The following is a 14,109-nucleotide window of genomic DNA, read 5'->3' as shown; positions in this document are numbered from 1 at the left end:
TGAGCCCAACATTGATTGTGGAGACAAAAGAAAAGAAGAGAAAAGAAAAGAAAATTACAGTGAAAACCCAGAGAGCAAAGAGAACTGAAGAAACGTCAAGGAAAATAGAAGAGAAATGGCTACAAAATTTTGAAGCTGGAAAACAGACTTGATAAATTTTAGCAGACCTGAGAAATCAGGGACTAGCAGTATTTTCCAGAAAAAAGTAAACAGAGATCTCTAGAAGGCAAAGGTAAGGCCTAGACTTCTAGACTATAGTGCTAAGTACCAGTCTACTAATAACAAGTGCAAGCCCTAGCAGAAGCAGTCAGCTGTGACAATGAAAATATTTTTAGAAATGTATGAACATAAAACATTTAGCATCTATGAACATTTCACAGGAAACTATTGGAGGCCATGCTTCAGCAAAATAATGGTGTCAACTCAGAAACTGGAAGATGTGAAATATAAGAAATGAGAAGGCCAAATCATGAGGACACCTAGGCAGTAGGCCCACAAGCAGACAGTCCAGACAAGACCAGACTACAGAGGTTTCCAAGACAGAGGTCTTGAGGAAAAAAGGAAATTGATACACTGATTTGTGTGAACATTTGTAAAAACTACCAATAGGCATGGAACAAACTCAAAAGAATTAAGGATTCCTATACAGAAATGTATAGATGTGGAAAAGAGATTTGTGTGAACATTCGTAAAAACTACCAATAGACATGGAACAGACCCAAAAGAAATATTAAGGATTCCTATACAGAAATTTATCGATGTGCTGGGGCGCCTGGGGCGCTCAGCTGATTAAGTATCCGACTTTGTCCTAGGTCACGACCTCACAGTTCCTGAGTGCGAGCCCCGAATCGGGCTCTGTGCTAAGAGCTCAGAGCCTGGAGCCTGTTTCAGATTCTGTCTGTCTGTCTGTCTCTCTCTCTGCCCCTCCTCTACTCATGCTGTCTCTATCTCTCAAAAATAAATAAACATAAAAAAAAAAAAAAGAAGTTTATAGATGTGGAAAAGAGAAAATGAAGCAGTTCTAAGTTTAAGAAAAACAAAAAGTTGTATAAGAATGGAAATATACGGGGGTGCCTGGGTGGCGGAGTCGGTTAAGCGTCCGACTTCAGCTCAGGTCACGATCTCGCGGTCTGTGGGTTCGAGCCCCGCGTCAGGCTCTGGGCTGATGGCTCAGAGCCTGGAGCCTGCTTCGATTCTGTGTCTCCTTCTCTCTCTGCCCCTCCCCCCTTCATGCTCTGTCTCCCTCTGTCTCAAAAATAAATAAACGTCAAAAATTTTTTTTAAAAAATAAAAAAAAATAAATAAAAAGAATGGAAATGTATGGGCTCTGTGCTGACATACACTGATACAAATGATTTCTATTTTCATTAATCATCATTTTGTTATTCAGTAATTACAAGACTGATATTATGAAATAATGTGAATTTGTTGGATTCAGCAGCAGAAGCCACTGCCGACACTTTTTGCTAATACTGTTTTTAAAATTTAAAATACCAATAAAGTCTTGCCAGTCTAAATACAAAGTAAAAAGGCACTGTATTCTTTGCTCTTGTAGCAGTAAAGAATCTATCCCCAAATCCAACTTACATTTAACAGTGTAAATCAAATCTGTTAGTTTGATAAGTGAGATAAACTACTCAAAGTTCCTACCAAGAAAAAAATGTCACAAATGTGCTTTGGTAAACGTAGAATCGGAGTCAATGTTTTTCTATCCAAATTCTACCTGTTTTCAGTCACCATTAATTTCTCTATTATCATGATTCTTGTAAACTGATTTGAATTTAAAATTGAATGACTACCTAAAATGAGTAATTTCTCTTGCCCATGAAAGAAAAGAAATGCTTTTCAATATCCTCTTTCAGGCATGTACTTTCTTTAGATGTATCAGTAACAATTTTTAAAAATAAAGTAACAGAAAACTGGACTAAGCAAAAACAAACAAACAAACAAACAAACCCACCAAAAAAAACCCTGAATGTAAAAGAGTAATAAAACTCTTTAGAAAATGTAGGTTCCTCCCATCCCAAAAATGATTCTCTAACAACCACTATTCTCATTTCAGACTGTTTCACTTTCTGGGTTTCTAGATCCAGAAACAAAATCAAGTCCAGGGTCTGAAGAAGGCTTTATTAAAGCAAGAGCATCATGCAGAACAGCACAAAAACTGAATACAATGACATACTTCTAAAGGACTGGACGTACTTCTCCATACACTCTTCATATTTCTAGTTTAATGAGAAATGAAGAGTCATCCGTATTGTATTCAGTTTCCAAAACTGTGCTAATAAGAAAAGAATTTATTGAAAAACTTGTAAGAGCTAAAGTAAAAACTCAAAGTTCATATCCTCCTTTAAGAAGAAAGTAATGACAACAACAAATATTTAAATAGTGCCAGGTATCATTCTAAGTGCTTTACAAAGAAATTGAAGTACAGATAAATTAATTAAATTTCCCAATGTTTATTTAGTAAGTAGTAGAGCCAAGACTCACACTGTTAAGCTGACTTTTAAAAAGTACATATCTGGGGCGCCTGGATGGCTCAGTTGGCTGAGCATCTGACTTTGGCTCAGGTCACATGATCTCACGTTTTGCAAGTTCGAGCCCCTGCGTAGGGCTCTGTGCTCACAGCTCAGAGCCTGGAACTTGCTTCGGGTTCTGTGTCTCCCTCCCTCTCTGCCTCTTTCCCACTCACACTCTGTCCCTCTTGAAACTAAATAGACATTAAAAAAAATTGTTTTGGGGCACCTGGGTGGCTCAGTCGGTTGGGCGTCCGACTTCAGCTCAGGTCATGATCTCGCGGTCTGTGAGTTCAAGCCCCACATCGGGCTCTGTGCTGACAGCTCAGAGCCTGAAGCCTGTTTCGGATTCTGTGTCTCCCTCTCTCTGACCCTCCCCCGTTCATGCTCTGTCTCTCTCTGTCTCAAAAATAAATAAATGTTAAAAAAAAAATTGTTTTAATAAAAATAAAAAGTACGTATCTAAATCAAGTTTTTAGAATTCTTTTATGATTAACTTTTATTAAAGAAATATCTGTTAATTCTAATTTTATCTTAGTATCTAATTCTTAATCTAAAATCTTAAAAACAAATGGTACAGTGTACTATAAACAAATATGTATATATATCATATATATATATATATATAAACATGTATAGAAAGAATATATAATAAACCATGTCAGTAAAACTAAATACCACAATACTATATAAATAAAGCAATATATATGTAAAAGTTTCTTTGTAAATCATACTTGGTTAGCAATCAATCCATGTATTTAAAAGTTTACTACAATTTCCAAAGAAAATTTTCAAATATGTGGAGTATTAAGCAAGTAGGTCCTTTTTTAAATCACCATGAAGGAGTAATTGCTGTTTAAGACCATGATGAAAGCAACAGCTTTTTATACATGGAACAAATAAAAATGGAACTGGATTAAAATGTAACAAATAGAAGATGTCATAAATTCAAATAACGTTAAGTAAAAATAAGCATGTAATATATATCAGCTACATACCAATACGGACTATTTTCCTTACCTGCCAGATAGAGGGCAAATGATATAAATCTATGGTAGCGAATGAGGAACTGAAGTTGCTCTTCTCTTTGAACAAATGTGGCAAAATAATCGGCTACGGTCTCTCCATAGAAAAAGTAGTTTACACACAGTAGAAAGTACCTATAATTGAAACACAATTAGCTTTTTCATATTTGAAGCCTTTTTTTCCCTCTCAAACTCAGCAAAACTATTCTCTATATTTTGATGATGTCACAAAGATCAAAAACTAAGTTCAGGACACAGGTTCAGGATATTCCACCAAAACATTTTTTTCCTCTTTTAAACTTAATTTCAAATGTGTCAGTCAACAAAAGTTTACTGAATACAGCTCACACCTCTACTTAGCTCAAAATCTAGTGCCAGAGATTGGGAAACAATGTAAAAAATACTATGCATACCCAAATACACACACACACACACGCACGCAGATAAACACACACACATGCACGCAGATACACACACACACACACACACACACAGTATTTTATAATGAAAATCCACTTTCAACTATTCACAGCTCTAAAGTTTTTTAATAGTGGAGATTCTAAGCCAAATTCCCACCTGCCGTGAGGAGGAAATCAATAGGGAAAGCAGGAAGAGGCAATTCAACCTCTGACCCATCCTCACTGCATTACGCATATTGGTGTCTTTCTCCCCCTCCTCCATGTTCCAGATGGACTCCAGATGCACACGGATTCTTTTTTTTAATTTTAATGTTTTTTCATTTTTTGAGAGAAAGATGGAGACAGAGTGCAAGGCGGGTAGGGGCAGAGAGGGAGAGACAGAATTTGAAGCAGTCTCCAGGCTCTGAGCTGTCAGCACAGAGCCCGACGCGTGGCTCAAACCCACTAACTGCAAGATCGTGACCTGAGCAGAAGTTGGATTCTTAACCGACTGAGTCACCCAGGCGCCCCCAGTTGCACAGTGATTCTTAAGAGGAAGTAGTGGGGGATAGAAGCAGGCAGCAGGTAAAAATCTCTAAGAGAAACTTTTTTTTTTAACGTTCATTTATTTTTGAGAGAGACAGACAGACAGACAGAGCATCAGCAGGGGAGGAGCAGAGAGAGAGAGACGCAGAATCTGAAGCAGGCTCCAGGCTCTGAGCTGTCAGCACAGAGCCTGACGTGGGGCTCAAACTCACAAACCATGAGATCATGACCTGAGCCGAAGTTGGATGCTTAACTGACTGACCCAGGCAGCCCTCTAAGAGAAACTTCTTAAAACTGCGTAAATCACCTGTCCCTCCACCCAATTCTGATGTATCCCTTCCCCCCAAGGAAAGGAGAACCCATGAGAATTGACTGATGGCACTTGTGTGAGCCAGGAAAGAAGGCTGGGAAGCACCGCTTCAGAGTTCCTCCGTGCCTCATCCTTTGAAGGGCAGAGTCCTACTCGGCCAGGAGAGCAGAGGAGGAAAGGAGCGATTTCCCTCTGGTCCTCATGGATGGAATTAGACCCCACAGTTTTCAAAGTAAAGTACTGTATTCCCATTTCTATCAGCTGCATTACCATTTTTCCATTCTCCTACAATGGAAACTATCTTTGACTCCTCCATAAAGCTATCAAGGCCTGCCCTAGTCCACCAATCCAACTTTCCCCCCACTATTCTGCTCAAGAAGGCCAGGAATGTCTTTGCCTCTGTGGCATGTTCCTCCTAGTCCCTCATCTAGAACTTGATAGGTGATGCTTCCCCACTGCGGAGCACTCTTCTCTATCCAAAACTTGTCTTTATTTCAAGTGATAGTTTGTTTCTCCCCTTCTCCATAAAGACTTCTGCAATCACTGGAGCCCATCCTGACCTATGTCTTTTTTTCTTAGAATTGGTCAATCCTGCATGGTTTAGCATTTAATTATTCTCCAACTACTTAATCTAACATTTCCCATATATTTTGCCCTTCGTGAAAAAACTTGCCATAAGGAAAAATTAGAAACTATTTTTTGACTACTCTAAACCCCAAAGGTGATACATTTGTTTTCTTAAGACACTGGACCCTCTGGCTGATACTAATCAAACAGCTATATTCAAAGGCATGGTCAATTAAGTTCATTATGAACTATTATATTATCATGTTTCCTTCCTGGTCAAGGTCTTGATAATTGAGAATTATAACTGAAAAGTTATAAAAAGATATATTAAACGTTAAATATTAAAATCGCATGCCTTTTTTTAAACTAAGTTTTACATGCATGGTACATACACAGTATTTCAAGTGCTGGTAACTGCTGGTGCTATTTACAAGACTGCCTTACACACTGCCCCTCAGAGAGTATTACTCTTCTCTCTAACAACCCTCCCAGTAGCAGGTCACCAGCCTGGGGCCTGAAGACAAGATCAAACCAGGAACAACAAAGGGAGGAGCTGTCTCTCCTCTAACTGCCCCCAGGGCCTACAAGGAGGTGGGCCAGCTTTGCAGTAGTGGGGAAGGAAGGGTAGGGGGGGACAGACATTCATCATGGGCTTTCTTCCCCATGAATAAACCACTGACCACTCAACAAAACAGAAAACTCACAACTATTTTCATATCTCATCTTTCACTCTCTGCAGAAATAATGTAATCCTGTGTGTGGTCTCATTTCAACTTAGGCAAAAGAAAGCAAAAGATTACACATATTTCTAACATTTTACAAAACGAAACTTTATTAAAATTATAATTATGAAGGATATAAAAAGGTGTCCAATACAATGTTTTTTAAAGAGGACAACAGCGCAGGGGCACCTGGGTGGCTCAGTTGGTTAAGTCTGACTTCGGCTGAGGTCATTATTGCACAGTTTGTGACTTCAAGTCCCACACTGGGCTCTCTGCTGTCAGTGCAGAGCCTGTTTGGATCCTCTGTCTCCCTCTCTCTCTGCCCCTCCCCAGTTCTCACACACTCTCTCTCTCAAAAATAAACATTAAAAAATGTTTAAAAAAAAGAGGTCAATAGTGTATACATTCAAATATAAAGTATCTCTACAAAGACTGAAAGATGACATATGAAAATAGTAGTGTTAGAAAAGGAGAGTTAAAGGTGATTTTCTTCTTATCAAAATCCAATTGCATTATTTTTATTTATCTTTCTCCAAAAATCAATCTATAAGGTCAACTGTGTGATACTGACTCATCAGGGTGCTTCCTTTAAAAACTTTAGAAAAGAACCAGATTTTCACATCTGAAACAGTTTTAAAATACTTACCAGCTCAATGTTCTAAACCATGGCAGGTCATAAGAACGATAGACTCTATAACCTATAGTGATAATTTCATGGAAGCATTTCACTTGGATGCCTAGTACCTGAAACCAAGAGAACACATTAACATACATTTCTTAGTGTTTACATTTGTGCTTAATCATTTAATAAGTCATTTCTTATGTCATGTGTGTTTAAAAAAATCTTTAGCCTGCCCAGTTTTAATTATTCTAAATGTCAGTAGCAAAAATTCAGTAAGTCAATGTCTATAAAATCAAGCGATATTTCAAAGGGGCAAGCAAATGAAAGTTTATCCAAAACGTGAAAGCTCCATCCTGGGGTGGGAGGTCGCAGTGTAGCTTAAAGTTTGAGGGATACAGTCTTGTTGGTCATGGTTGATTAGGCTTTATCTCTCATTACTACTTCATTTCTTGAGTTCATCAGTACTAAGATGGACAATCTTTTCGTCCATTTTGTTTCTTGAGTTACCCTAGGAAAAGTATCATATGTGGAAGTTTGCATTTACTGATTTACTTAGAGAGCCTGTGCATGTGTGTGTGGCTGGGGGGGGGGGGGGGGGGAGGGGCAGAGAGAGAGATTCCCAAACAGGTTCCGCACCGTCAGTGCAGAGCCTAACGTGGCTCTAATTCATGAACTGTGAGATCATGACCTGAGCCAAAATCAAGAGTCAGATGGTTAACCAACTGAGCCACCCAGGCGCCCCTGTATATATTTATTTTTAACCATACATCCTGGTATGCCTTCCAAGGATAAAGACACGGTCAAAACAAATGACTGTAATTAAAACATCTTCACCCTGTCACCCAGCAGGGTTTGGGCATGGTCTTTTCATTCTTCCAGCTGTGGCAACTCTCACATAGCCAGCTGCATATCTGTCTGATACATCTAAGTGGAGTTACACTGGCAAATTATAAATAGCCTTCTACATTTGCAGCCACTTCACCCGGTCAATTTATTCTATGCAATTCTGTTTGCACAGTGTTCTTTATACATTCCTAACAAATTGTTTTATATTTATGAATCCTTTTTTGATGGTCTACTTAGTAGTCCTTCACACTGTTGTATCCACCAACTTAGGTACAGGTAATCCCTGAGGATGCAGCATCATATCTAATGCTTGGTTTAAGTCAATTCCAAGACTCGAAAAACAAGTGGCAAGTTGAACACTTATTACCACGAGCTAAGAGATTAAAATCTTTATGAGTATAGCAGACTTCTTCAGCCTCTGGAGAGTATACTCAAGGGCTTGGTCTTGTACAGCCCGCGAGCTAAGAATGGATTTGATATTTTTTTTTAAGTTAAAAACAAAAACTAAAAATGATGTTACAGAGAAATATGTGGTTCCTTAAAGCCTAAAATATTTTTACCTGTTTCTATACTCAAAAAGCTTACCAAACTCTGCCCAAGAATATACTTGGGTATTTCCTTTTAAGCTCCCCCAAAATCAGCTTTCCCAAACCTACTGTTCAGGGTATTCTTAAGCTATATTTCTCCATTATACCTATTATGTCCAATCACATACTTAAAGCAATTGTGTCCCCTCAGCCATGTGCTAAGAAAATATTAGGTCAAACTACTATAAATAGTTATTTTAAGAAGAAGTCATTAATGTTTTATAATATAAAGACAAGAAGAAATTCAAATATCGTCCTTCAATAAGCTTTGAATGCGTCAAAAGTTATTTTTTTTAAATAATCACAAAATGAGGACAATGCTAGGTGTTAAAATAAAATGGCAAAGCCTGTACTATTTATAGAACCAAGGGCTTTTAAAATATCAAATGCACTGATGCAATTTCTATTTGCTAAATGAACACATTTGCTCAAGAACAACCATTAGCACTATACATGGTATTTTACTGAGAGGAAATAAAACTACTTTTAATAGCACACACATACATATTTATATGATTGTCAATTACAGTTTGCAAGTAGAATCAATATAGAGCCGCTGGGAAAACAGAAAACAGAGGGTTCACAACAGTACAGCTAAAATCCTTAAAATATATGTGTATCTTCCAGGCTGGGTGATCACCCAGAAACTGATATTCCAGGTCACCAATACTGGTAGCCGTGCACACTGGCAGGACTCTGTTGGCTCAATAAATGTTTTAAGAGCCTTAAAAACAACCACCAATATTTAAATGCCTACTCTGCTAGTTACTGAGGATTCAGAGAAATAATACAGGACATCTGTCCTCAGAGAGGCATAGTCTGTCAAGGAGGACACAAATGGCTACAACGCCACGTGGAAACTGCCACATGGATATAAGCATGGGCAAACAAAACGGGGGGGGGTGGGGTGGGTAGAGATGGGCCACAGTTGGGACAGAGGAGAAAGATATACAGAATCACATATATGGGAGAAGACAAGGCATGTTAGGGAACTACAAGTATTTCAGAGTTGCCTACTCACAGAGATGGGGGTGAGAAGCAGAGAGAGACAAGAAGCACAGCAAACAGTACAAAGGACTACACGTGATCAGATGTGTGTGTTTGGGGCCAGGAGAGGTGGAAAGAACAGACTGGAGAGGCAGCAAGAGTAGAGAGACAGTAAGGCAGGCAAGATGCCACCATCCAGTTGAGTGTAGATGAACCTCTAACTGGGCCAGCGGCAGGGAAGTGGAGTACAAGGAATAAGACATTGAGGGAGCATAAGTGGTTGGATTTGGTGGCTGAGGAAATGGGGGGTGGGGGGCGGCTAAGGGAGTCAGAGGAACACAGAATAACACCAGAGAAGGCTTTTGGGAAAGGAGACATATTTAGGCAGAATGGATGGGGGTAGAAGGGAAGTTCAGATTTGGATATGTTGAATTTGAACTATGGTATTTATGGGTTATCCAAATAAAAATGCCTATTTTCACTTTGGGAATCTATTCAAAGAAAATAATCCTGCATATGAAAAAGCTTTACATTCTATTATGTTCAGGATAGTGTTATTCACCATAGAGAAAACCAAAACATAACCCGAATGTCTGAAAATAACACAGCGGTTCAAATAACTTATGATACATTCCATTCCATTCAGTCAAGGAATGTATTAAAGTTGATGGCTGTAAAGACGGAGCAACACAAAACACTCGATAAAATACTTAGTTTAAAAGAGTGGGATACAAAATTCTAGTCATGTTATGATTACAACCATGATTTTTAAAACATAAAAGAAAAAAAAGGACTAAAAGAAAATGTATCAAATAGTATTAATTGAGTTTTGGTAGTTGATGATAGGGCTAGGGGTGATTTTCAAAAAATTAACAATTTCCTGAAGTAATTTTAACACACTTTTATAACTCTCACAATGCAAAAAAAAAAAAAAAAAAAAAAAAAACTACTTAAAACTAAATTATATATGTGAATTAAAACTTATTATAGGAGTTTCCAAGAAGGTGAAGGTGAGAACCTCTTACACTATCTGCCTTTAAATCAAAGTATGCTTTAGTAATTCTATCATCTAGAAAGTGTGATTCCAGGGTGCCTGGGTGGTTCAGTCGGTTAAGCATCCGACTTTGGCTCAGATCATGATCTCATAGTTCATGGGTTAGAGCCCCGCGTCGGGCTCTGTGCTGACAGCTCAGAGCCTGGAGCCTGCTTCGGATTCTGTTTCCCACTCTCTCTGCCCTTCTCCCACTCAAGCTTGGTCTGTCTCTCTGTCTCCCCTTCTCTCAGAAATAAATAAAGCTAAAAAAAAGTTTTTTAAAAAAGTGTGATTGCAAGCTACGAATGCAACATGTAAGTGCTATAAATAGAAGATTGAAGAAAAAAGTTCCTGTATGATTCCGTCTTAAAGTAGTAGCTATCATTTGGTAGAAATAAGTTTTTAATAAAATTCTCTTGAATCAATCATTTACGAGTGCTGATATTGTAGGGCAAATGCAAGCCTCTCAAAATATAAATGACCTAGTTAGGGGTATGAGCATAAATAAGACTTGAAATCACATAAAAGTAGTATCACAATTGAGTACCAACAGTGTGTGCATATGTGTATATCCACCCATATTTCCTTTATATACGTATCATAAATACAACATGTGTATGTATGCATGGTACATGTGTGCATGCATTACAATAAACCTAAGTAAGAGCAGTAACAGTTCAAATCTACTTAACTCGATCTTTAATATTCTTCTGATTAAGCTCACCAATGAAACAGAACTCGTATTAAAATGGTATTTTCCTTTCATAACAGAAAAAATAAACAAGAAAGCTCAAGTACTTTAGGTATGCTTATGATTCTCTTTTAAAAAACCAAAATCCAAATATGCAAGGATATCTTTAAAGGTGTTTTGAATTTTCTCATAAAAGGGTGCTTGAAAATTAGTCTCTATCTGCAAATTCTGGCCCAAGTTACCACACCAAATGGTTTAGTTTGGAGAACAATGTAACTTACTCACAGAGAGCCCACCAGACCAGCCTGTGTCCATGTATCAAGGATGCTGGTGCTTTACAATGTCTTAGATCAAAATTACCTCCTAAAGGGGAATAATAATTTAAATGATCTTTAATATTTCCAATGGCTCCCCAATCCTTTACAAATAAATCCTAAACTTCTTCACACAGTATTGCAAGGCCCTCTAGCATCTGATCTCCAATTATTTTTCCAAGTTCAAAGGCCCTATGCTCCAGGAAAAAGACATCATTTGCCTTTTCCTGACACATCTAGCCATTTGGACCTTTACTCTCGGTGCTCACTCCACCCTGACAGACCCTCAAGGTCTGAGGAAAGGTCCCTTCATCCACAAAGCCTTACCAAGCTGTCAGCTATCACCCAATCCCTTTGTCCCCTGGCCCATCACTCAGCGCACAGCACTGAGAAGTGCTCTGTACCCACTCACTCCTGAAAGGCCCAAACTCACTGGCACTCACAACCCTCCATAGGTGCACACTGAGAAGAAAAGAAGTGGGCCCTTCCCTGGAGTCACACTGGGACCGTGCTCACACCGGCCTACCTGGTTTTTAGACTCAGCATCTTCTGGCCTCACATTATGCACTACCCACTGTTTTTCTGTGAGAAAAAGTTCTTTACGATGTCAGCAAAAACAGAACAGAGAAGGTGATTTCTTATTCACTCCTGTTACCTTGATACCCCCAAGGAAGTACAAAATTAATGAGGGAACAGAAAGAAAGTGAAAGGGCTTGATGGTCAGGAGTTGATGGGATTTTTTTCCCCAATCGTGTCTGATTTCACTTCAAAACTTATTTATTCTTTTATAGACTGAAAGGAAAACTGTATCATATTGCCCATGCCTATCACTAGGAATAGGACTGGGCATGGAGGGGAGCAGACAGGTTGGAGCAGCCAGAGAGCGAGGTGGTAAGGGTGAAAGAGGCTCAGCTAAAGGAGATGAGATGAAAAAGAAACAACAAAAAAAAGGGACACTGTGCCTATCCCTGAGAGCAAGGCTCTCCCTGTGCTAAACACACTCAGCACCCTCAAGTGCTTGATGAATCTATTAAACAAACGCAGGTCTCCTTCCCACTCCCACCACTTCCAAATGTTTCACGCTTCTTTGGATATCAAGGCTTTCATAAACAGGAATCCTCTGCTGTGACACTCCTGTCCCCAAGCTCCCCCTTTACCCCCCACCTGTTCAAACTTTAAACTGCAGCACACGTGCTAGACAGGATGCCTCTGGAAAGTCTTCCAGATCCCCCCTTGCTCTCACAGCACCCTATCCTATATAAATATATTCTCTCTATATGTATATTTGGGCGAGAACGCACGTGCACAAGCAGAGGAGAGGGGTAGACAAGGAGAATCTCAAGCACGCTCCACGCTCAGCGTGGAGCGCAAAGCAGGGCTCGTTCCACAACCCTGGGAACACGACCTGAGCAGAAACCAAGAGTCAGACGCTCAACCGACTGAGCCACCCAGGTGCCCCTGTAATTATATTTCTGATCAGTTCTTTGAAGCACAGATAGTAAACTCCCCAGGGAAGAGACATGTGTGCTTTTCTCAGCACTGCTGTATCATACCCCAGAAGCAGCACAATGCCTGGCACATAGCAGGCATCTTGGGAGCATTTACTAAACGAATGATTTAAAATCTTAAAATACTTGTCTGGCTTCATGACTTGTTGGACTTCCCATACACAACAAAATCCCACACTCCCAAAATGGCTTCTGTTCACCTCTCTGGTCTCATCCCTAGACACCCTCCAAAGGCACCAGTTGCAAATCCCCCAACGAACCACACTCTCTCATTACCCCCATGTCTTGCTTATGATATCCCCACCTTGGAAGGCCCTCTCCTGTCCAGCCCCTTCTTCAGGGTTTAACTTTGGCATAAACTCTTCTGGAAGTCCTCTCTGCTCTCTTTCAGGCTGGTTTAGATCTCCCAAAAAGTTACCCACTTATTTACTATACTATTTATTCATATGGTTACTTATATATCTCTGCCATTAGATTGAATTCTTTCAAGTTAGGGATCTAGCTAATAGTCCCATATGATGATGTCATGAGTGTGTGAAATCGTTAGCAATCTCTAATACTATGTATTACATATACTTGATCTCTGCTGAGTGAATACACTGAATGGCCATTTTGCAAACAGGAAAGGTTGGTCCAGATAATTTCATGAAGAAGAAAATGCTTAAGGGAAATAAATTTGTTGTTACCAAATCTTGAACTACTTTATTTTTTATGACATGTTCAAATTACCTCAATCATATCAGTGCTGAAAAACAAAGCAAGAGATACTTGGAAAAATGTAAAACACTTACAAGAAGCATCAGCATAAAGGATCCCATATAGATGATCAGGAAAAACAATGAAATCATAGTTAGAGTAAGAATTCCACGAATCCACCAGTTTTTCCACCTATAAAGAAAATGTTTATAAAGTTAGTATTTAATGTATTGAGTTTTTTGTGTGGTTTCAGTATTATCAGACTTTCATATTTTCCCTAACTATACTTTAAGAATCCCTTGCTTCAGGGCACCTGGGTGGCTCAGTTGGTCGAGGATTCAACTTCGGCTCAGGTCATGATCTCAGTTTGGTTCATGAGTTCAAGCCCCATTTTGGGTTCTCTGCTGTCAGTGCAGAGCCCACTTCAGATCCTTTGCTCCCCTCTCTCTGCCCCTCCCTGACTTGCACTCTCTCAAAAATAAATAAAATATTTAAAAAAAAAAAGAATCCCTTACTTCACCTGTAGTAACAACAAAAACAAAAATCTAACCAACAGCATTTGTTCACTCGCTCAGAGCTAAATTAGGTGTAAAATTATGTTAGCCAAAGAAAGAAACTAATTTTTGTTCAGTGTGAATGAGGATGAATCACTAGGCTAGGAAGTGAGGTGGTCAATGTGGATATGTGCACACCCCACCAGGGTCATTCAGAAGGGAAGAAGGCAGGTGCAAAAAGCCCTCT

At 39.1% G+C, this 14,109-nt stretch overlaps 1 protein-coding gene across 1 annotated transcript in view; it reads right to left on the bottom strand.

Moving 5' to 3' along the window:
• The window catches only part of CDS1 (CDP-diacylglycerol synthase 1), a 68,937-nt gene that overhangs the window by 30,404 nt on the left and 24,424 nt on the right, over positions 1–14,109 (bottom strand). The window contains exons 3-5 of the mRNA XM_049630819.1: positions 13,464–13,560; positions 6,731–6,828; positions 3,537–3,676 (exon numbers count right to left, since the gene is read on the bottom strand). Coding sequence (XP_049486776.1) covers positions 3,537–3,676; positions 6,731–6,828; positions 13,464–13,560 — 335 coding nt within the window. The remainder of the gene's footprint in view (positions 1–3,536; positions 3,677–6,730; positions 6,829–13,463; positions 13,561–14,109) is intronic.

The sequence above is a fragment of the Panthera uncia genome, chromosome B1, assembly GCF_023721935.1.
Source record: "Panthera uncia isolate 11264 chromosome B1, Puncia_PCG_1.0, whole genome shotgun sequence".
NCBI lineage: Eukaryota > Metazoa > Chordata > Mammalia > Carnivora > Felidae > Panthera > Panthera uncia.
Note: the sequence above shows the minus strand (reverse complement) of the source record. Positions and strands in the feature narration are given on the sequence as shown.